The 23,414-nt window shown below is 46.6% G+C and overlaps 3 protein-coding genes across 5 annotated transcripts; all 3 read right to left on the bottom strand.

Annotated features, from left to right (window-relative positions):
* Positions 1–73: 73 nt before the first annotated feature.
* LOC117585790 (glutamate dehydrogenase, mitochondrial) lies at positions 74–7,384 on the bottom strand. Of its 2 annotated transcripts, XM_034275486.1 has the most exons (6): positions 6,833–7,384; positions 2,278–2,712; positions 1,886–2,205; positions 1,620–1,824; positions 1,226–1,264; positions 74–848 (listed from the first exon to the last, which is right to left on the bottom strand). In XM_034275486.1, exons 1-6 carry the CDS (start codon positions 7,245–7,247, stop codon positions 577–579), a joined length of 1,686 nt encoding a protein of 561 aa, XP_034131377.1. In that variant the 5' UTR covers positions 7,248–7,384; the 3' UTR covers positions 74–576. The 2 variants fall into 2 exon arrangements, with proteins under 2 accessions (XP_034131377.1, XP_034131378.1); XM_034275487.1 differs by lacking the exon at positions 1,226–1,264 and having other exon boundaries at positions 6,833–7,383.
* A 605-nt stretch (positions 7,385–7,989) lies between these two features.
* On the bottom strand, positions 7,990–13,093 carry LOC117585791 (putative fatty acyl-CoA reductase CG5065). The gene is made up of 6 exons (XM_034275488.1): positions 12,962–13,093; positions 10,920–11,176; positions 9,230–9,624; positions 9,061–9,170; positions 8,536–8,995; positions 7,990–8,472 (listed from the first exon to the last, which is right to left on the bottom strand). Exons 2-6 carry the CDS (start codon positions 11,139–11,141, stop codon positions 8,055–8,057), a joined length of 1,605 nt encoding a protein of 534 aa, XP_034131379.1. The 5' UTR covers positions 11,142–11,176; positions 12,962–13,093; the 3' UTR covers positions 7,990–8,054.
* A 3,955-nt stretch (positions 13,094–17,048) lies between these two features.
* Positions 17,049–23,385, bottom strand: LOC117585787 (bifunctional glutamate/proline--tRNA ligase). 2 transcript variants are annotated; one of them, XM_034275478.1, is made up of 7 exons: positions 23,230–23,385; positions 22,140–23,072; positions 21,907–22,078; positions 20,780–21,842; positions 19,746–20,182; positions 18,359–18,939; positions 17,947–18,291 (listed from the first exon to the last, which is right to left on the bottom strand). In XM_034275478.1, the coding sequence occupies exons 1-7, from the start codon at positions 23,270–23,272 to the stop codon at positions 18,086–18,088; spliced, it is 3,435 nt and encodes a 1,144-aa protein (XP_034131369.1). In that variant the 5' UTR covers positions 23,273–23,385; the 3' UTR covers positions 17,947–18,085. The 2 variants fall into 2 exon arrangements, with proteins under 2 accessions (XP_034131368.1, XP_034131369.1); XM_034275477.1 differs by having other exon boundaries at positions 17,049–18,291; positions 18,359–20,182.
* Between the last annotated feature and the right edge of the window lie 29 nt (positions 23,386–23,414).

Below are 23,414 nucleotides of genomic sequence, written 5' to 3'. Positions count from 1 at the left end.
GTATTGCATTGTGATTCAGCCAAGTGGGCGAAACCAATCCAATTGACAATTAAATAATGTACGCATTGATTTCTTTTAGAGTTTAGATTTTAGTGTATATTTGATTACTTTTTTTAAATGTTACGGCAACGGAGCAACGGATCGTACGATACGCGCGCGACATTACGATACGACGATACATAATTTGAAAATGCAATTGCTTCAGTTGGACGCTCATAAAACTTAAAAATTACAGAATAAAAATCAAAAATCAACAATAATAAGCTCGCAACTGTTCAACTTAATACAAAACACGAGAGCACTGGCAAAGTTTTGTTTTTTGCTTTGATTTAAAACGATTTAAAACGACTTTCTTTCCGGCCCGGCTCGAGCGATTCTCCATTTGCTGCCGTCCTCGTTCCTCGCATATAAATTACATTTTGTTTTTGTTTTGCATTTTAGTTTGTGACATTTTTTTGTTTGTTGTTTCATCTAAAAACGGCGGTGCATGGAGCAATAGCATTAAATGTTGCTCTTGAGTTCGAATGCTTTAATAACTAATTAAGAGTCTGCGGGGCTCGTCGCTTCCTCTGGCGCTTAGAAGGCCAGACCGGCATCACGGTATGTGGTGAAGATCTTCTCGATGGAGTTGACATAGGCAGCGGTTCTCAGGTCCAGTCCAAGGTTGTACTTCATGGCCGTCTTCATGATGGCACGAGCCGAACGCTCCATGGTGTAGTCCAAGCCAGAGTGCACGATGTCCTTCTCGGATGCGCCAGAGATGCGCTTCTGGAACGACTCCGATGGGGTGACTGGAATACGTCCGCCCACACGTCCGAAGCGACGCTCAAGGGACTCCTGCACGGATTCTGCAATATTCACAGACACATGGAGATGTGGAGAGAGGGAGAACAGTCATTAGTTAAGATAGCAACATGCCAGGTAATTGTTCAAGGGATACAACTACACAGAATTGGTTAGCAAAAAGATGGGATGGAAGCAGGATTAAAGCAGAAGATTTAATGGATCTTGGTATGGTTCACCAATTGAAATATTCTTGCGGGGGCATGGGGATAAATGCAATAACAACAAAATCAAACACGATACACGAAAGTAACAAAATGTATACCAAAGATCAAAGGATTAAACTACAGAATACAGATACGGGGGTACAGAGTGTTTAAGAAACTTTACAGAGGGATGGAGGGGTAAGCGAAAAGAATTATTAATAATAATAATAATGTACCGTCATTAATGATTCTTTCAATTGACTGTTGGACTGAGGCTACATTGGTGATAGAGAAACGGAAAAAGAAGAAATAGAATAAACAACGAATTACTTAGATGATATTTCAAAATTAAGCTAGAATCTTAGAGTTTGACGGGTGGGTGGTAGTGGCGGTGGTGGTGGTTGTAAAATATCGAAAATAAGAGATAATTTTGGAAAGAAAAGATAAACCAAATGGTAACCAAACTGGGAAGAGCAAATGCTTATAGAGCAGTGGCTATTCTGTAAAGGTTTTAGCATAAGAAACCATAAACCGATCGATGATAAATTATAGATAGATGACGAGCAGAATGGCAAATGAATAGCTGATCAATATATGGATTATCTATGGATTGTAGAACAGCAGACTTACCGAGCAAATGATAGTTGGACTCGCGCTCATACTTGAAGGTCAGGCGACCGTACGAGACATGGTTGAGGTTCTTGAGCCACTCGAAGAACGAGACGGTGACACCACCGGCATTGATGTACAGATCGGGAATGACCAGTATGTTGCGATCAATGAGGATCTTGTCGGCAGCGGGAGTGGTTGGGCCGTTGGCAGCCTCGGCAATAATCTAGAGGAGATTTCAAGTGGATTAGGATTGAGTTTTCCTTATGCGAAAAGAGTAGCTTTACCTTAGCTTGGATTCTGCTGGCATTCTCGCTGTTGATGACCTTCTCAACGGCAGCTGGAATGAAGATGTCGCACTTCTCGAACATCAGATTCTCACCCTCGTAGGGCTTGGCGTTCTGGTAGCCCACAATGGTGCCGTGCTCGTTCTTGTAGTCCTCCAGGAGCTTGGGGTCAATGCCCTCTGGGTTGTACAGAGTTCCGTCGTGCTCAATCACACCGATGCAGGTGGCACCGGCACGAGTGAGGTAGCGGGTGGTGTGAAGGCCGACATTACCGAAGCCCTGGACAATGAAGGTCTTGCCGCCCCAGCCGGGAGTGGTGCCTAAAAGTCAGATTAGATATAGATTAAATAATCATTCCGTTTTGGAAGATCACCAATCAATAAATTACTCACCAATCTGGCTCATGTAGCTGGCCTCGTTGATGAAGTTCTCCAGACCGTGGAAGACGCCACGACCGGTGGCCGAGACGCGTCCGTGAATTCCTCCCTGGTTGATGGGCTTGCCGGTGACACAGGCATGAGCATTGATATCCAGATGTCCGATGGTCTTGGCATAAGTGTCGGCAATCCACGACATTTCGCGCTCGCCAGTGCCCATATCGGGAGCGGGCACATCGACGCCGGGTCCAATGAAGCCCTTCTTGGCCAACTCAAGGGTGAAGCGACGGGTGATCTTTTCCAGCTCGTGCTCGGAGTACTCCTTGGGGTTGATCTTGAGGCCAGCCTTGGCACCGCCGAATGGCACATCCACACAGGCGCACTTGAAGGTCATCAGGGCAGACAGGGCTTTCACCTCATCGCGTGAGACATCCAATGAGAATCGGATGCCTGAAAGAAAACAGAAAGGTTGCATAACAACAGATGAGCATATTACGTGTACACGACAGGTGTTGGTTTAGTTGTTTCTTAGGGAAACCTTGAAAGTACAACCCCCTGCCCTGGGGGGTGTTGCAGCGCTTTCATTTTTGGCCTAAATCCAATAGACATGTGCTAAAAATATCAAACCAGACTGCAAGAATTCTTGGCCGAAAGCAAAAGTTTCGTTGACTCTGAGGCAAGAATTCTTTCTTGGCTACCAAAGCGCGTCACGTGCCCCAGAAATTGCAGCATGGGGGAAACCTTTTCTCTGTGTCGCAACAACAGTCCCAAAAACGGAGACCCCATAAAACCAAATAGACCTTATCTTTATTTGTTCGCCACACTTAAAACTCTGATATCTTTCGAGAAAGTTGCCGATTAGATAATGACACCCCAAAGGCTATCTTTGTGTTTTGTTTATTCATGGCTGTAATTCGAATTTAACCAGCCTTAAAGTATCCATTGTAAAAACTTATAGTCCCCCTTTATGGATCGATAAACAGTCCCGCACAGTGCATGTTCCATCGATTGACTTTAGTTTATAGATTTCCTCCTTCGACAACAGGTTGGACGAGCCCCCAAATAAATGAAAAAAAAAAAACAAAACTATAAAAATTAAAATTAGCAAATGATTTCCGAATCGCCGCCTAATTTGCGGTTGCCATGCGGGAGATCTTTTATGAGCTATAGAACCACAATCCATTGTATTCCAATGAGATCATTGCGCTATCAGCTGTAGAAGGAGGAACTGAAAACTGAAATTCTATAAACAACAAAAAATACGAAGGGAATGCAAATTTGCCAATTCTGTTGCGCCCTTAGTTCCTACATATTTCATACATTGTGTTCTTCTATTGTTTCATTTAAGGGGTACTTGAGGCATATGCAGGTTTGGGGTGTTAGAAGTCAGTAAACTGCTTTCATCAGATTTAGGACTTATGGATTGTTCAGTTCTAGTTCCAATAAATTATTGAATTTAAATGTGAGTTAAATTCATAATTTAGATATTTATTATTTAATAACACACAAAAGATAATCAAATACCTACAAAGAAATTTAGTTTTATTGCAAGAGTTTCCACTGAATAGCAGGTAACTCAAGGTCTGGACGGGCACCCTTTTCCTAATTGTTATCTTCCTCTCCTCCTCTTTGACTTTATGCTGAGCGAGCGCTAAGCTGAGCCCCGATCTCCGATCTCCGAATCGCCATGCGTCGATCGCTGCTGCTTTGGCGTCGCCGGCGGCAGAATTGTGCTGACTGTACCCGCGGTTCGCGCTTGACGACAGCAGCGAAAAAGATTGGCGAAGCCAAAACTCTATTTACCTTAGCCTCGCCCCGCCTCACCTCGCCCCATGCTTCGGGGCCTTTCTTTTCGCTCAGGTTCTGTTGTTTACCAAACGAAAAAAAACCACGAAACAGAGTCGAAAACAACAGCAGCAGAAGCAGCAGCAGAAATATGGAATATGCTCGGCAACCGGCTTTATCAGCCAAACACCAACAGGGCGGGCCGCATCGGTCAACTTGTTTTTCTGTTCATTTTTTTGTTGATTGCCAAAAAACTAAGCTGACATATCATTGTAGACCACGCCATAGGAATCTATTAATGTTATAGCTCTCTATAGCTATTAATTGTATATGTAGGCATGTTCGTGCTTATACAATCAGTGCGATAACTTATTTGGGGGCTCGATCGTGTGTAGCCACGTCTATAAGCAGTAGTCCCATCAAGCCCCCCCATTGGCAACAGTTTCTGATAGACCAAACCGGTCCACGCCTGGTCAGCTGACCAGAATTTTGCGCCATATGATGTTGAGATTGTTGAGTGCAAAACATTTGCTGGCGTGGGCTGTGGTGCTGTTGCTGCCTCTACGAAATCTTCTGTTTGCGGCCTCGACAACTGCCAAGATCTGCCCGAGCATTGGGTTGGATAAGATACGCGTCGGTCGGTGATAGGGGCAGGAAATGACGCATAAATAAATGCTTATCAGAGGTGCCGGCTGTACCCCCAGCAAAGTTATTTTTTGGGTGGAACCAGACATTTGATTTCGTGACAAGTTAATTTCTCAATTGTAAAATAGTGAAGTCCATGTCAATGTGTGAAGTCCACTTGTGTTGTACACGTTTCGACACATATTTGAATACAAACTTGAGAGCAAAACTCTCAAGGGTAGGTAGTAAACAGTAGTAGAGAGGAGAGCGTGTTTGTCAATAAGTTAACTGCTAAATAGTCGAGCGAAATGCTATTTACATCTGGCATTACGAAGTACATGTGACATACATACATACTCTACAGGCGAGAGGGCAAACACTTTGGACACATTACTACATACACGACTATCAGTAGATTTGCCCTGTCCCCTGTGTCCCGTGTAAGGCCAAGTATTTTTCTGAGATTAGCTCAGTGAGAGCTGTAAAGCAGCAGCCCTCCCTCATCGATATGAGGCCCAGACAATTACAAGTAATGAAAGCAATCAAATGAAAGCCGCTGGCTGGTCCAGTTGCTCATCAAGTGTCTATTCATTGTGGTTCAACGACATGAAAAGTGCCGCAGGGAGACCAGATCGAATCAGTTCCTACCAGCCTCAAGTGTGTACATTGGATATGTACGGCATGTGACTCATTCACCCATCATCGCATCTCTCTGACTGCTGGTTTTTGGCACAACGTGACCATCACGTGAACAGCAGCACCCAGAGATCTCCCCTCCTCCAGACAGACCCTAAAAAGCCAAACTCAAACCTGTTTTTCGACAGTCGTCAGAGAGGGGGCATGGAATACTCGCGAAATGAAACGAAACACAGACACAGCGTGAAGCGGAGCGGCATTTAAAAGCAAATTGAAACCCGAAATGTGTGCAGAATGTATTTAACAATTAAGAGTTAAATGGAAAAGGCAGCAAAGGCAAATTAACATTAATTAGAGCAGACATTCATACTAAAATTATATTCCCATTTGATACTAACCGAATAAAAACAGACAACTTTTAGCACCTCCCCAGCTGCAACTCAAATACATGCGAGTATCGATGCCATATTTAAGTGAATCATTAACGAGACCTCGGCAAAAGTCCACACTGCGTTTACAGCAGACCACATGATCGATTCCGGCAAATCGAAAACAAGATCATAAATGGAACGAAACGGAACGGAACGGGAACTTCTATTATGCTGGCATTAAATGAAAAGAATCGTGGCAATAATCGTAAACAACCAACAAATACAATATTTGTGCCTCGGTGAAAAGAATTCTTTTTTTCGGCTTGTTTTCGTTTTCATATGTACATACATAAATGAAATACATATACATGCACACATACATATGTACATACATATAGATTTTACCAGTCGCGCGGCTGTCCAAGGTCAGATAAGATTCCCGTCAAGTAGTTTTCTTGATATTTTTGGCAGCAAGCTAACAATTGATAAGCACTAAAATGCCTACGAAGTGATTCCATAATTTTTTTACGACTACGTGAGACCCAAAATAAAGGTTTTTGCTTGACGACACATCGAACCTAATTTTGGGGGCGTTTTTCGTCCAACACTCGCCCCACTGTACCCACCATGGGCTTGCTTGTCTGCTGGTTGGTGCTCCCATTTCAATTAGAAAGCAAAACAAAAAGCAACAGCAAAAAATCATTAAAAATAGAACCCAGCCAAAGGAAAGAAACAAACAGCAACAACAGCAAAAACATGGGAAATAAAGGCGTACCGCACAGAATTCGCCAAGCTCGAAAATAATAAACTGTGTGAAAAATAACAAGGGAAAGAGAACACCTCCCACCTTCTATGGCATCGTCACATAGAAAAGACATCTGGAGATTCTGCATGGAACACTTGAAGGGTTTGGAAATCAAATGGCAACACGTGTAACCATACGAGAGTAAGTATATCCGATATGATTTGGGGAGGGCCAACGTAAACAAGGCAGAAACGAGAGCCGGGGCGTGTGCGCGCGCGGAGTTACATAATTTCGAGGAAAATGCAAAGACATAATCGCAGAAAATGCCGAGGAAAAATCGATTTCTAAACCAACAACAGTTGGCAAGGCAAGAGGAGAATTTTTGGATTTTTGTGTTGCGTGTACTCACCTCCCTTGGTGGGTGTCTTGTGGGTGCTGTGCTGGGCACGGTAGCCGGTAATCATCTCGTAATTTCCAGCATCACGACGCAGGGGGAATGCAATCTCGATGATGTGGTCACAGGGTTGCATAAGCATGAGAATACCCTTTACCTTCTGCTTCTTCTCGTCGCGGGTCAGCTTGCCCTTCATGTCATCGACGAGGCTCTCCTCCGCTATCTGGCAGCCGCGGTGGAAGAAGTACTCGACCATGTCGAAGAACCGGGGATCCTTGGCAGTGGGCACATCCTTAAGGCGGTCAGGAATCTGGTGCTCGGTGGCATAGCCGCGTGCCTGCAGCGCTGCCGTGGGCAGGGCCTTGACCAGCGTGGTCAGCTCCTGCTGGCGCAAGGCGCCCTGACGGGCCAAACTCTTCAGGTGATACATGGCAAAAACACACACACAAAACACCGCACTCGATTCTGGGTTAGACTTCTCTGCTGCCTCCTCTGCTCTGCTGACTGATGTCTGCTGTTGGACTATGTGCACAACAACGTTCACTCTCGTCAAAAACCGCCACTACTCTGCTCCGCTGACTGGCTGTTGGGCTATATCTATAAGCGCAATAACGTCAAAAAAACCGCCTCTACTCTAGGGCTGGGAGAAAAATCGATAGCGCCATCGGTACTATCGATGCTTGAAAAATTGCTTGAGAATCTGGTATGGACCGCCAAAAACTCACTAAATAAATTGTGCACTTTAATATGTTGTTAATAAGATTGTAGTGACTGCCGGGAGCAGCAACTGTTGTTGCTATTAAGACTCTATTACTGAAATAGTACATTTTTCAATAGTATCGATACTATCATGGCTTTCCACCATTGATAGTGGTTTTTCTAGGTTTTTAGTTTGCCATAAACTTGGCATTGGCATATTAAAAATTAAAATAAATGTTGTCTTTTACATTTTTCTGTTAGCTGAACTTTTTCTTTTGCTCATGTAACGAAAAACTTAAAAAATAAGCACGCTATATACCATAAGCTCTAGTATATTTGGGTATTTTGGTCAAAATGCAGCCCTGCCTTTCTCTCTGAGAGAGCGAGCTTTTAAAAGAACTAGTTCGCAAAATAGCTAGATCGTTCCCAGCTAATATTCAAATTCAAATTTGAACAATAAAACATTTTTGATGTACACTTAAAAAAGAAGAAAATCTTGGGGCCTATATTTGATTTACATTACACATTAGAAAAGACCTTATGCATGTATGGTGTTGTTCCGCTCATGGTATATACTGCTAAGGGATGATCGAATGAAGGCATCACCGCTCTCCACGAATCCGTCCAGGTGTGTCCACAAGTACCAGAAAGTGAGGGTGAAGAACAGCACCTTGCTGACCCAGTCCAGGATGTAGAGGCGACGCAGAACTTTGCGGGCATACGGCAGCGTGGATGGGCTCTCTCTTATAATGTAGGTGCGCATGCCCATGATGTAGGTGCTGATGTACGTCTCCCAGTTGAGCTGGCCCACAGAGGTGTCGAACATTTCCTCATCAATCGCATTCAGCCGGCTGCTCATCTGCTGGAATCGCTCGTTCCGGAATTCCCAGTCTTTCGTTGTGTAGTACTGCAGCAGTTTCAGACCCATCGACACCTTGCGCTGCACATTCACCAAGCTACAAAGAGGGGATCAAACTTGGAATGATTGCGGAGTTGTAGAGTCAATACACTGGGCTTACAAGGGCTTCTGGCCAGAGATCAGCATCAGGAAGTCAATGAAGTAGGCAGGAAGATAGTGGAAGACTATGACGCAGAACAGGTGATGGTAGTAGTTCTTCTTGATGGATCCACCGGGATACCACAGGGCGAAGCTCAGCGGAGTCTCGTAGAAGAAGCGACGTCCCGTCTCAATACTGTCGCCCCACGAGGCCAGGGCCTTCTTGGAGATGCACAGATTACAGAATTGCACCTCGTTCTGTTTGCTGGGCGCCTTCTCCTCCTGGCTGCTGGCCTTGGCCCGCTGGTAGCCGCACAAAATCAACCCATTGATGGCCTTGTCCACAGGTATCACTGTGGAGGAGTAGTCCGGATTGCAGTGCATCGACCGTATCACGCCTCGGGCGGCGCCAATCATCAGGCCAGTGGGTCCGGTCACGCCCTCAATCCATCCTGGCAGCGGTTCGCTAATGGCCGCCGTTACTGCAACGTGGCATGCACCAGTTAATAAAGCAATTAACCAGCAACCTGGTGCTATGGAAACATACCAATCGAGGGCCGTGTAATGATAATGGGCAGCTTTGTGTTGTATCTGCAAATTAGATCTTCGGACAGTGCCTTGCTGTAAGCGTACGTGTTGGGCAATCCATTTAATAATCTGAAAAACAATTTGGGTTACAAAGTTTGCAAATATTTGACAGCAGAGCTGCTGCATACTTGGGTGTTATTTCCGCGAGGGCAGCATCATCCATGGTCTCCACCATTTCGATGATGGAGAAGGGATCCTGTGGCGCTGCATAGGCGCGCTCCTCCAGAACACTCTCGTTGCACTGACAGTACGAGGTGGAGACATGCACCAGGGTCTGCAGATTGCTCATCTTCTCGGCCAGACGCAACACCTTCAGGGTGCCGACGACATTCATCAGCACCATGGGCCGCAGCGGCTGGTCGAAGCGCACATTGGCCGCACAGTGGAACACAATCTCCACATTGGAGGCGAGTGTGTTGATGTCATTGGCGCTCAGGCCAAGGTCCGGCTCCAACAGGTCGCCCTTTACCACTCGCACCTTGTCCACAATGTCGGGATTCTTCTCCAGCAGCTTGCCGAAACTCTGCAATGAATAAAAGACACAGACAAATGTACAGGGCACAGGGCACAGGGGAGGCAGACACCCTCAGACACATTAATTAAGTGTCATGGCGTTGGAATTGCAATTTGGAGTTGGAGTTGGAGTTTGGAGTTTGGAGTTTGCAGTTGGATCTCTTGCTTTTCGGGCTACTGTCCGACACTGCTTAGAATCGCCTGGCCTAATGGTCCATGGACCGGCATAGCAGCAATTAAAAGTCATTGTAAATTCACATTTTTTCAAGCAATAATGATCACCTTGACTTATAAACGCCATGGATGGTGTGGCTATGACGATGTCTCTGTCGCTGTACCTTTAAATGCCTATGAGTGGGTCGCTTTGTGTCTTTGAGTGCTGCGTTAATTCGGTAATAACACTTTGGAAGAGTCGACGGGGGTTTTCGTCATAGTTTTCCCTCAAATGGAGGGCAAACGAAATATTAGTTCAGCTGCTGTGGCTCCAGCTATGGCATATAATTATATAGAATTTATATTTTACAACTTCATGTAACAATTTCCTTCTCTTAACTGCTTTTGCAGCGCCAACAGACCATTATGCGAGCAGGAAATTATGGCACAAGGTCGATTCATAAATGGGATAAGCTTTGGGATAGAGTGGGATATTCATATCATAATCTGTGATCTTTAATAATGGAAGTATCCAGCTGAAGTGGCAACAATTTTGATGATAATTGTATCAATGGAATACACACGCCTTAAATATTATCCATACAAATATCACATTTCAAATAAGTGCTGTAATCAATGGAAGCCCAAACTTTTAAGCGCCTTGATCTTTAGTCTATCATGTAATTTCCACACCATAGTTAATTACACCCATTTACACAAAGAGTAAATTGTATATTTTAGCATTTTTTTGTGTGTTGTTTTTGCTTCGTTAAATTTGAATCGTGATACCTGCAATTATTGGACAATTAATGAGTTGAAAATTTCCACGGAATATGTATAAAGTTCTTGTCTTGCGGTTAGCCGCCGCATCGATGTAGGAAGGAATGAATTATACTGAATTATATTTTATAGTTCCTTATTAGCGGGAATAACATGTTGCAATCACGTGTATGACACATCTGAGTAGTTGGAATCTCTCAGGCAGAAGAAGAATTAGTCAGACGCCACATGGTTCCCTTGAGAACAACAAGGCAATAGGAGAGTGCCATTGATTGTCGACTATTTACGAGCCATTAATCACACAATTAGCAGCACTTAATACATAGTGGGGATACGATGGTGATTAGCGGGTTGGATAGGAGACGGACTTACCACACACTTGAAGTATTGCTCCTTTCGCACAATGGGATCCAGACCCTTCTTGGTGCGTATCAGCAGATAGATGACATTGAGATCTCCACAGCTACGCAGCAGCTTCTCCACCAGAACTTTGCCCATAAAGCCCGTGGCTCCAGTGATGAGGATCGTTTTGTTGGCATAGAACTTGGCAATCTCCGACTCGCCGCTACCGGCATCGCTTCGTAGTATTTCCATGGCTACGTGATCTCTGCGGATGATCTTCGGATGATCTGCCATCGAAAGAATTTCGCCATGAGTTGACATTACAAGCTTTCAAGATCGAAATTCCCCCGCCCAAGTGGTTTTCCGTTTCTGTTTGTCTAACCCACTTCGGCGACATATTCTATTTCAATGTCAGAGACTCTGATGACTCTGATGAAATCCAATCGGATCGATGGGCAGTGGCAGAAACATGGCCAACAGCCACGTACACTTGTTGACCAGCCGAATGTAATTGGCGTGGCCAATCGGGATCTTTGCACTAGCCCCCGGGTCTGGGTTCGTAGTCTCTATTTGCCCTCACAAATACTCGCAAGTGTGGCTGCCCCTTGCACCTCTTGGATCATCTGTTTTGGGCTGTTGGTACACATACTCGGAGCAGCCATAAGTTTAAAGACCTGTTAGCTGTTTGACTATGCCCCCCACTGCTTGTTTGTTTGCTAACAATTATAATAATAATAATACTTATTTTTGTGTTGGTTTCTTTGGAAAGTGTCGAGTGTGTTTGCTTTATGTCTGTTTGTTTACTTCTGTTAAGTGTGCATTAAGATCTTAAGCAATCCGTGTGTGGGTGCCAGTCCCAGCAGTTGGCCATTAGGGTCAAAGTTTACACTTTTCTCTGCGCTTAAATTGCATTAAATGTTGCACAATTTCACTCTCGTTTTATGAGACTGTCAGTTAGAGTTTTTTTTATGCAGGAAGTGTATAATAATCTCGAATAAACTAATGCACCAATTATTTCTTTAATTGCTGGCAATCCCATGAGTTTGCAGCTCCATGGGGAGTATCGGTTTATGTCAAAGGAGTTCATCTCCATGGGAGGTTTTTTTTGACTCGATTTAAAGTAAGTCAACTCCATGGGAATCTTGTTATTACTCAATGAACATATTATCCGTCATTCGATAGCTCGGAAGGTCTTGCTGGGGCGGAAGGAAACATGGAAGGAAACTCCATGGGATTCTTGTTACCTATCAATAAATATATTTCCTGTTATTCCTATTACTAGGCCAACGGATATTGCAATCAAGATGTAATAGTCATATTTTTATACAGCTTAGATTATATTTTATGTTATTAGCATCAGGAATTTGTTTTATAAATTTCACAACTATTTTGGAGCTCATTTTTCTCTCAGTTTTCTCTGATCTATTCACGCTAAAACGCTTGACCAAAAATGTTCCATTCATCGAAATACAAACCCAAATAAATCTTTAAGGAAAAATCCACAGAAAACCCATCGAAAAATGAACGGTAATATTTTCAAATTTCAATTTACATAGTAAGATAAATCAATTGCTGAATTAGAATAAATATTCAAAGTAGGCATTATTCCGCAATGTCTGTGGTTCATGGAGTAACCCGCCAGATTTCCTTTGACATTTCTAGCACACACAACAATTGTTCCCCTTGCTTTTTGCACATCAAACAAAAGACTTGAGACACAAACTTTGCATTCGGTCACTTTGGTTCCTGGCTCCTCCTCCTCCTCCTCCTCCATTTTGGCGGCATTTTGCCATCAATTTTGCTATTGTTTAAAGTTGCAACACACACACGATTGTGGAGACAATGTTCATGTCACACGACGCCTCCCGAAATGGATTTTGTGTTCACGTAACTGCCACTGCCACTCATGTGTGGCACGCAAATTGAGACATTCATTGCACAGTTTTGTTTCTTTGAATTGTTTTATGCATTTTTTGTTTGCTTTGTTGTTTGCAAATTGTAAAGTCAAACACAGATAGGCACTCGATGGAGGAGGATTGGCAGTAGCGATTAGCGCCCTTACGAGAACTCACTTCCAAGGGTTCGAACTGGCTGCTTGGAGTTCCGTGGAGTGGGTTTCCGTATCGCGAATTGAATCTGTTGAACACTGAGCGGCAACTGAATGGGAAGCGGGCAATTGGCTTGAAGTTATACTCGGCCCAAAGGAAACTACTCGCGACCAAGCCGCTCGCGCTCTGTCAGCGTCTCAGTCAACGCCAACGCCAACACACTCACACACACACACACATACAGCTGATAGCTTTAACAGTTAACACAGATACGAATGCCAGCAGCAGTGGAGCTCCTCGGTATAGGCCAGGCAGGTGTCGGTGTCTGGGTCTTTCCGGGTAGAGTGTGCCGAAAACACCGTAAGATGCTCTTGGCCCCCTCCACCAGAGACCCATAAACTCGGGCAGTGCTACGAGTTTACACTACGATTATTACACTCAAATTGAAACCAATTAAACGGCACTTTAAAGCAACTTAAAGCCCGAAGCCCGTCTCGGTGTCGCGCTCTTGGCAAGGGCAGTGCTAAGGCAGCCTGGCAACCCTATGTCCGAGAAATAACCAAAACAAAAATTCCCCAAAACCCCCACCCCCTCTCACGACCCGCCGAGCAGATGTTGGAATAAAAAAAGGACAGATTCGAGAGACGAAGTTGGACCAAACCAAGGCCAGCCACTTGATGGAGAGTCTCTTTTATGCGGTGGCATGGCCCTAAAAAATTGCATGTCATCCATGGAAACGAAACAGTTGCATATACTACATATGTATGTTTTGTATATAGAGTCACACACACACACACACACACAGATGCGAATGCAATCTTGCAATTTTTGGCTGCAGAAAAGATATGCATACCCTTGAGAGGGGGAACATTTCGGGTATATTCAACAAGAGGAGACGCATAGAACGCGTCTAAAACTTAGTTTATTTGTTATTAATGGAACAGAAAGTAAGGTGCATTAATGCTGAGCTAAGCAAGAGAAGTTATTGCAAAATTAATACAATTTCATGAGAAGAAAATTTCAGAAATTGAAATTCATTTCTTTCCATCTGCAGAATCTGTGAGTTATTGAATAGGGTTTGAAAAATGATTGCTACCATTCGAGAGGACCTTAAATTTACTTCCAAAGACATAGAATTAGTCATGGAAAAATTATATGACTCAAAATCAAACGGTTGCCTCAAAGAAAAACATTTCTCTTGTCGTTTAAAAAGAAAACCTTTAAAAAGAAACCCCCCGCAAGAGGGCATATTTAAGTCGTAGTACTGCTTTAGAGTGCTCCTCCTCTACATATTTGCTTTGGGAACCTGATCCACGGGCTGCAAGTCGATAATAGCCAGGCAAAAAGCTGACCCGTCTGGTTAGTTAGTTACTCACCCGGAATGAGGGGTGCAAGCGGCAAAGTTACAGCTGTGGTAATGCACGGGAGATGGCAGGCAGGCTGTGGCTCTGGCTGTCGCATGCAATCAGTGCGAAGGATCGGCCAGACTATTTCACAATATTCGAAATGCCACTCCCCGACCCGATCGGCCACACACACAAGCAAAGAAAAAAGATTCCAGCGTATCCCCAGCACAGGTAATGGTCACGCGGTGACGACCTTGAAGAATCTGCTGATTCAGCAACGTGTCCGTTACGTTTTCCTTTTCGATTGTGCCTCTAAGGGCACTGCGGTTAATAACAGCTTCTCCGACTCATCAACATCATCATCATCATAATCAACAACAGCCAAAAACAAGAGCATCAGCTTCTCAGTCCAGCCCAGGCAAAGCCGCAGTGTCAGTGTCAGTTTCATTTTCAATTTCATTTCCCTTTCCCTTCCTTTTGATGACATAATTTGTTTTGGCAGCTCCACCACAAAAGCAAACAACAACTCTTTGGCCTGCGATTTGGACTATCCCAATTCGTGGCTCCACTCTAATTGATTCTGTAGACGTCAGACGGGAGGAAACTATTACTTGGCACTGCCCTGCAAATTGCTGCTGAAAGGGAACTTCCACCCATGTTCTATTTTGGAGTGGGGCTCTGCTCCTATGATGCGGAAAAGATAGAATTTCGAGCAACGACCCCTTGCCAAGGTGTCCCAAAAGATTCCAAACAAAGTGTGAGGTTTGTGCTCCTAATCGACACTGTTCTTTAGGGTATTCCCTGTGTAGGGATTTGGAGGCAAAATCTTAAAATCTTCCTTCAGATTCTGTGGATTAGATTGTAATGAGACGGAAACAACTCCATTCCACCAAATGCTGACTCCTTAACTGTTCCACTGACACTCCTCCTCTGACCATTAACCGATGAATAATTGTGCAATTATAAACGGGTTGTCTTTCATTAAATTATGCAATATTCTCTGCAATTGATTTCTTCAAGCTGGGGGCTGGAATTTAAAGCTAAAGTTTGAGTTCCAGCCTCTAAATGGGGAGCTAAATGGGGATCAAGTGAACAACGCCATAAATCCAACATAATTGCATAAATTCTTTTAGCTTATGTGGCGGGGCGTTTAATATTTATTATTTATTCGCCAATCGATTAACAGCTAAGTAGGACACATTAAGGTTTGACCCGAGTAAACAGTCGCCAGCAGCCAAGTCAACAGCAGAATTCTTTTGAATTCTACTCGCACCTAAGATCGGATCGATGCCGTAAAGCTGTGCATCTCAGTACATTCTATTAGCAGGTTTATCTATACATAGAACAGCTCTTTAACAGGGTTTCTTATCAAAACTCTTCAGATAACTCTTGAAAGGATCAGCCTGAACACTGAATGATGCCATCGCGAAACGCACTGTCTCTATGTGTTTTCTTTTCGCAGTTTCCATTTGTTCTCTTGTTGTTGATGTTTACGCATATCAGCACGGAATATTGTCCAGGTCGTGTCTGTGTATCTGTCTGTCTGTCTGTCTCTCTGCTGTGGGGGTTCTGATCCGTAGACCGGTCCGTAGCGTGGGCTCGGCCGTAGATAGCCGTAGATGTACATTTGTATGTAGAATTCCACTCCATTCCATTCCATATTGTTTTCCCCTATATTTTCCATTGAAAACAAGTCAACAGCTTTGTCTACTGACGTACAACAAGTCTCAGAAAAATATGCATTTAATTGGCTGCACCAGCTCCAGGCAGTCAATTCCTAAACCGCTTCTCGATGTGATCCCCCCTTCAACCCTTCTGGATGCCCACCCTCTCTGGCTGGCCCTGCTCCAGCTGCAAGTGTCACAATTATTTTATTTATCATTAATGACAATGTCCAACTATAATTGTAGAAGAAATAGAGAGATGGAGAGCGATTCTTGGTTGATTGAGAGCACCGCCCGTGCATCTCCTCTATCTTTCTGTTGCCATAAATCTTGTTACATCCTATGAAAGGTTATAAATACGAGTATGTGGTGGGAAAAGGCATCTGATGATTAGCTGTCGATGAAAGATTTTCACTTTATTTATATGCAACTGCATAGAACGGGGCAGTGTGTCTAACGACTCTTTAAGTTGTTAATTGGTGGTCGCATACCCCTTGTTTTCTCAGTTCTCATAGGGTCTCTAAATCTTATTTAAATATAAACTAAAAGTTGTTATGGAACTGAAGCAGTGGCATCTATATACCCCAACCAATTTGATATTTACGGGGTACACTCGATACGAAACAATTAAATAAAATATATACTTTAATTGGCTTTCGACGTGATTGATACCTTTTTAAAACGCAAACTATTTCACCCAAGTGTTCCGTTCACTAAATAATTTATGCTTCCACGAGTATAGATGAAACCCACAATGCATACCGGGGGATAAGTGACATTTAATTTGGGTTTCCAGTTAGCGGTATTAGCGGTTTAGCACTGCCCAGCCAACCCAAGGCAGGTTCATCTGGGGTCGTTCTCAGCTAAATAGTTTGACAAACTCTACGGAAAAACTGCCAATTAACATTAGGTGCGCCGCATTCATTCGATGGGATGGGAACACTTGTGCCAGGAGTTCAGGGTTATGTAAGTAAACAAATGATAAAACTTCAACTGCGTCATACAGCAGCGCTCCTCAATCAGCTGGTTACCTAAATTCTTTAGTTACTTTCAAAAAGTACAGAATAAACCTCCTCTTTAAAATTAAAATTGTTTTAAATATTTTAGTCGATTATTTGATTTTTAGAGTCATCGCAAAATAAGAGTACATATCGGTTTATCGATGAATCGATCGCGGGTATATCGAATTTAGTTATAGAATTATAGAGTATGGGAGGGAGAAGCCAGGCTTCGGCTTTAATCGGTGCTGTGTTGCTTAGTAGCTGCGGCCGAAGAGCGTGTAGAACTTGGGCTTGTTGGTGCAGTCGGGATGGATGCACTTGTCGCTGGCCGCAATGGAGGCTGGCTGATCGAAAGGTATGCACAGGGACTTGGCACCCATGGAGGGAGCACCGGGCTCGGCCTCCTCGTCGCGGGCACTGTCCGCCTTGATCTTGTCCTCGCAGGGTGTCTCGCCGCAGAAGGGCGCCAGCAAGATGTTCTTCTGCTCGAGGAAGCCGCAAAAGTCCGACCAACTCTTGACAATCTTTGTGTGGCTGGTCATATCCGCCTGTGCCTTGGCCAACATGTTCTCGTGAATGGTCTCAAGCAGAGCGGGTATCTTCTTCTCCACATCGGCCAGGGGCAGGGTGATCTTCTCGCCCGTGTCGCGTCGCACGGCCACCAGCTGCTGGGCCTTCAGGTCCTTGGGACCCACCTCGAGGCGCAGCGGCACTCCCTTCAGCTCCCAGTGATTGAACTTCCAGCCGGGCGAGTAATTGTCACGATAGTCGCCTTCGCAGCGCACGCCGGCACCGACCAGTCGCTGCTCCAGCTTCTTGCAGGCATCCAGCAGCTGGGCACGCTCATCGTCCTTGGTGTTGACGGTGATGCCACAGGGCACAACGATGGCCTGAATGCAGGCCACATTGGGCGGCAGCACAAGTCCCTGGTTGTCGGCATGCACCATGACCATCACACCGATAGTGCGCGTGGTGATGCCCCACGAGTTCTGGAAGACATACTGCTTCTGCTGCGTCTCCGGGTCCTCGTATACGACCTCAAACATCTTGGAGAAGTTCTGCCCCAGATGATGGCTGGTGGCGCCCTGGATGGCACGGCCCGAAGCAGAGATGAAGGCCTCCACGGTGGTGGTGTAATCACCGCCAGCGAACTTCTCCTTCTCGGTCTTGCGGCCCTTCACCACGGGTATGGCCAGCAGATGCGTGTAGACCAGAGCATACAGATCGAGAATGTCGAGCACCTCTTTGGCGGCCTCCTCCTTGCCGGCGAAGGCCGTGTGGCCCTCCTGCCAGAGGAACTCGCGGGTGCGCAAGAATGGTTGCGGATGCTTGAACTCCCAGCGCTAAAAGAGACAAAAGAGATTGAGGATTAGGCAGTGATCTGGCACAGGAGAATGGCCTCCCACTTACCACAACATTGTTCCACTGATTGAGGCGGATGGGCAGATCTCTGTAGGACTGTATCCACTTGGCATAGGCGGGATACATCACAGTCTCGGATGTGGGACGCACGGCAATGGGTTCGGCCAGCTCGGAGTCGCCCGATTTCGTGACCCATGCCACTTCGGGGGCAAAGTCCGCGATGTGCGTCTTCTCCTTCTCGAGCACCGCCTTGGACACGAAGATGGGGAAGTAGCACTCCTTGACGCCCATGCGAGTGATCTCGGCATCGAACCACTGCTTGATGAACTTCCAGATGGCAAAGGACCAGTGGCGCAGGATGTAGCACCCGGACACATCGTAGTACTCGATCATCTCGCCCTTGGTGATCACCTGCGAGTACCAATCGGGCAGATTCTCCTCCTTGGTGGCCTCCAGGCCCAAGCGCGTCTGCTTTTTGGCACCGCCCGCCGATGCATCCGCCGCTGGCTGCTTCTTGACAGGCTTGGCCGGCTTCGGTTGCGGCTCCTTGGGTGCCTTTTTCGTAGCTCCACCGCCTCCACGTCCGGCCACGGGGAAATCTGTGCCGGTTACTTCCTTGTACTTGGCTTTCAGGGCCAACAGCTTGGCCACTTCCGCATCCACCACCTCCTTGGCTGCCTTTCCACCCTTCACCGCCCTCACCTTCTCCCCCTGGGCATTGATTTCCAGCGTCAGCTGATCCTTGGCTGGGGATGCCATCTCCACGGGACTGGCTTCCTTTTTCACGACTGTGGGCTCTGCCTTGGCGTCTGGTGTCCAATCCTTGCCGCTCAGCGTCTTATATTCTCCCTTGAGGGCCAGCAGAGTCTTCACTTCGGGATCAATGGAGGCCTTTGCTGCCTTCGCCGACTTTAGTTGTCGTATCTTGTCGCCCTGGGCCTGGATCTTTGTCAAAACGGAGGAAATATCGTTGTCTGAATCGCCTGCTGTCAGATCTACTGTAGCCACGGGTGTGGGCGCCACAGTGCCTGGCTTCCACTCCTGTCCCGTCAGCGACTTGTAGTCGGTCTTGAGGGCCAGCAGCAGCTTGACTTCTGGATCCACCAGGGATTTCTCTGACTTGGCTGCCTTCAGATCGCGGATCTTATCGCCCTGCAGTGCGATCTTCGTCAGCAACGTGTTTACGGCTGCCTGGGTCGCTGGCTCCGGAGACTTTTCCTGCTTGACTTTGACTGCAGTCGGTGATGGAACTGGGGCTGTGGTGCCTGGCTTCCAGTCGGTGCCAGTGGCTGCCTTGTAGTCCGCCTTCAGAGCGAGCAGCGTCTTCACGGCAGCGTCGATTGTGGTCTTGTCGGCTTTGGCTGTTTTCAGGTCTCGAACTTTGTCGCCCTGGGCCGTGATCTGGACCAAGATCTTGCCCACCGAATCGTTGGCAGTTGGAGCAGCTGCAGCTGGTGCCACAGTGCCTGGTTTCCAGTCCTGTCCGGTGATGGATTTGTACTGGGCTTTCAGCTCCAGCAGCACCTTGACAGCAGCGTCAATCTCTGGCTTGGTCGCCTTCTTGCTCTTGAGGTCGCGCACTAGTTCTCCCTGCTTTACTATGCCGGCATTGACCGATCCCGCGTCGTTGGTAGCGGCAGCTGGGGCGGTTGTCTGTCCTGGTTTCCAGTCCTTGCCAGTTGCAGCCTTGTAGTCCGCCTTCAGGCCAAGCAGCTTCTTCACCTCCACATCGACTTGCTCCTTTGGCGCCTTCTTGGTCTTGAGTTCACGCACCAAATCGCCTTGCTGGCCAATCAGTTTGTCCAATTCAGCAGCTTTCTCGTTGGCGGCTCCAGCAGGTGCAGTTGTGGCTGCCGGCGAATATGACTTTTTCTGCAAGGTAAAGAAATTTCTATAGGTTTCCACTTTCACAAGTTTGTTTATATTTGGATACGTCAGCAAGTGGGAATGGAATGGAATGCATTAATGAAGCTCTTTGCTCTGCTTCTTTCCTGGCAAGAGCTATCGAAAGAGAGGCAGCCGATCGCACAGATTACCTGCTTACTCCGGCAGAGGGCGGCACACAGGTGGAGAGTTCACAGAGAGAGAGAGAGAGAGAGAGAACACAACAAATGTGAAGAAACAGGCAAATCGCACTTTGAATACTCTACCAAAAGTAATTTATGGGATTGCAAGATTGGAAACATTTAAAATAGTAGAGAAACAGAAAGTGTTGTTTTGATAATTGCTTCAGAAAAAATCATTTAAATTAATGAAGATGTTTGGAATATCAGAATATCAGAGATCGTTAAGGCCTGAACGGACCACAGTCAGACTGGTGAACGGACATTATAATACTGTTACAGCATAAATACTTAATAATTAAAGTTAGTAGATCCTTGGATTTACCTTCTCTTTAAAAACTAACAAAATTTCCATAGATATCTCAATTATTTTCCCCATAGATACACACATTTATATAGTACTCACCGTTGACTTGGCATCCACTGCATTGATCTTAAGGCCAGAGGTGGGCACATCCTTGGTATGGCCATCGGGAATGGAGAACAGAATGATTGGCGAGGGGACACCTGAGTAGGGACTGGGCGGAGCATAGGCATTGTCCACCTTGAAGAAGCCGCGACGCTGCAGCTGGATGATATCGCCCTTTTTGCACTTTTTCAGCTCGGGATCCCCCAGCATGGCGACCTCATCGCGTGTCTTGTGGCCAATGAACTGCTTGAAGTCCTCATCCTTACCAAGGACAGCCTTGCTGATGATGTTGTCGAAATAGACGCAGAAGGTGGGTGGATAGGCAGAGGGATCCGATTCCACGGCCAGCCACGTCAGCTTGAGGGTCTTCTTGAAGTCCTTGTTATCCAAATTGAGAGCAGCATCGACGGAAGTGATGATGCCGGAACCATCCTTGTTCACTTTCTTGATCAGCAGGTTTCCCCAGTTAATGAAGGTGGCATTCTCGCCCTCCTTGAGGGCCTCGGCATCCGCGTAATCGATGTAGACGCGTGGTCCCAGGGTGACGGTCTTCTTGCCCAGCGCTTCATCCTTGGGATGGACCGGCACTTGGATGTGCTCCAGCTTGGCCCCCGCCACATTTACAATCACACGCTTATCCTGCTCGAGGGCCGTGTAACGGGGAGCAATGGGATCGATAACCTTCTTATTGAACGCCCAGATCTTGTCCCAGTTCATGAACACCACAGACTTGCTGCTGCCCTGGGCAATGATGAACTCCCTGAGGCCCTCAACGGTCATGCCGCGCCGCAGGATTCCACGCACAGTGGGGAAGCGAGGATCATCCCAGCCATCCACAAGGCCAGAGTCTACGAACCACGTGAGCTTGCGCTTGGACAACACCGTGTTGGTCATATTCAGGCGACTGTATTCCCAGATGTACGGCTTGCGCAGCTTCAGGGCATCGATGAACCAATAGAACTGGTCGTCCCGATCGTGATACTCCATGGTGCGCAATGTGTGGGTAACATTCTCGATGGCATCGACAATGGGGCAGGCAAAGTCATATGTTGGATAGACCCTGAAAGGGAGAGGGTTCCGGTTCTTTGGGTGTTCAAGGAGACATAATTAACGATGATACCCACTTGTATTTGGTGCCTGTGCGGGGATGCGGCTCATTCTTACAGCGATAGATGGTCGGATCGCGCATGCATCCATTGGGCGAGGACATGTCAATCTTGGCCCGCACACAGCACTTCTGTCCAGCCTCCGAGCCCTTGATCATCTCCTGCCACAGCGACAGATTTTTCTCCACAGCTGCTCGGTGGGAATTCAAAGGGTTATTAATTACTTCCAGGGGGTGTAGTTCTCGACTTACAGTTGGATCGATTGGCTGATTCCACGCGCTGTTCGCGCTCTAGCTTCATCTGCTCGGGTGGTGTGTCATCCACATAGGCCTTGCTCTCCTTCAGCAGCTGGACGCAGTAGTCCAGCATCAGATCAAAGTAGTTTGAGGTGTGCGTGAAGACATCCGGCTTGATCTGCAGCAGCTCGAGATCGCCGAGAATGACATTTTCGAACTCGACCGTCTCCTTGGCCGGATTGGTGTCGTCGAAGCGCATGATGAGTGTGCCCTGGAAGGCCAGGGCGTAGTACTGATTGAGCAGCGCCGCCTTGGCGTGTCCGATGTGCAGGTAGCCCGAAGCCTCTGGGGGGAAACGGACAATAACCTTGCCCATCTCAGCGCCGGGAAGATCCACAAATTTGCCCTCCTGCTTGCGCTCTACGGTCTTGGCAGGCGTCTGCTCCTTGGAGGCATTAGGACTGCGCTTCACACGCTTCGCCGAGGAACGGGCCTCCTCCGGCAGCGATTGCAGCACCTTCTGGATCAGCGGCTGGGCAGTGATCAGGTCATACCAGCGCTGGACATGCTGGGGGATGCCTTTGGCGACGAGGAACTCATAGCGCGAATGCATCTCGTTGAACAAGGCAAAGTCGGCGATGGTCAGCTTGTTGGCCACCAGATAGGTGACCGGCGCAATCGACTTGTCCAGGAAGGACATGGCCCACGAGATATCGTCCTCGCAGGTCAGCGAGAAGGACAGCCAATGGTCGATCTGTGTCCGCTCGATAGCCGTCTCGCCGTACAGCTTGTAGTCGGGAGCGGAGCGGGCCAGGGCGCGCAGCACATCGTTATTCGAGTGGCACACCAGAAGGCGGTTGTCCGGGAACTGCACCGAGGTCTCCTCCTTGCTCCAGACTATCTCCACGGGCACCGTTCCGTTGATAAGATGCGCCGTCGCCAGTCCACCTGCGTAATGTCAAACCATAAAAAACTGATGCAATAACCCCACGAATCGGTAATAAATGTTGTACATAAATAGACTTTGCGGTGCGTTCCGATATAACCTCACATCGTGCACAGCAGTTGCTTGTGATACTCGGCTAAGGATAGGAGGCACACTTACTTATAGGCGGATTATTGATGTTCGCTTTGAGCTTTATTGACATTTTCGCTGCCTTCGATTACAAAATAAATTGGATTGATGAAATTCCACGGCTTAAAAACGGCACGAGTACGGCCAGCTGCTAACGTCTACACAGTAGGGATGGACAATCGGTAGGTTTCCACCAACAGCTACATCGCTGTGAG

This window comes from Drosophila guanche, unplaced genomic scaffold, assembly GCF_900245975.1.
Source record: "Drosophila guanche unplaced genomic scaffold, DGUA_6, whole genome shotgun sequence".
NCBI lineage: Eukaryota > Metazoa > Arthropoda > Insecta > Diptera > Drosophilidae > Drosophila > Drosophila guanche.
This window is presented reverse-complemented; position numbering and strand designations above follow the sequence as displayed.

Coding starts and splice junctions, on each gene's coding strand:
- LOC117585790 (XM_034275486.1), bottom strand. CDS start 7,247: ATGTATCACCTGAAGAGTTTGGCCCGTCAGGGCGCCTTGCGCCAGCAG. Junction 2,713..6,832: donor CAAGACACCCACCAAGGGAG/GTGAGTACACGC, acceptor GTTTTCTTTCAG/GCATCCGATTCTCATTGGAT. Junction 1,825..1,885: donor CCAGCAGAATCCAAGCTAAG/GTAAAGCTACTC, acceptor AATCTCCTCTAG/ATTATTGCCGAGGCTGCCAA.
- LOC117585791 (XM_034275488.1), bottom strand. CDS start 11,141: ATGGAAATACTACGAAGCGATGCCGGTAGCGGCGAGTCGGAGATTGCC. Junction 9,625..10,919: donor AGCAATACTTCAAGTGTGTG/GTAAGTCCGTCT, acceptor TATTCATTGCAG/AGTTTCGGCAAGCTGCTGGA. Junction 9,171..9,229: donor CTCGCGGAAATAACACCCAA/GTATGCAGCAGC, acceptor ATTGTTTTTCAG/ATTATTAAATGGATTGCCCA.
- LOC117585787 (XM_034275477.1), bottom strand. CDS start 23,272: ATGTCAATAAAGCTCAAAGCGAACATCAATAATCCGCCTATAA. Junction 22,079..22,139: donor ATCAGCCAATCGATCCAACT/GTAAGTCGAGAA, acceptor CCCACCGAGCAG/CTGTGGAGAAAAATCTGTCG. Junction 18,292..18,358: donor ATCAGTGGAACAATGTTGTG/GTAAGTGGGAGG, acceptor TGTCTCTTTTAG/CGCTGGGAGTTCAAGCATCC.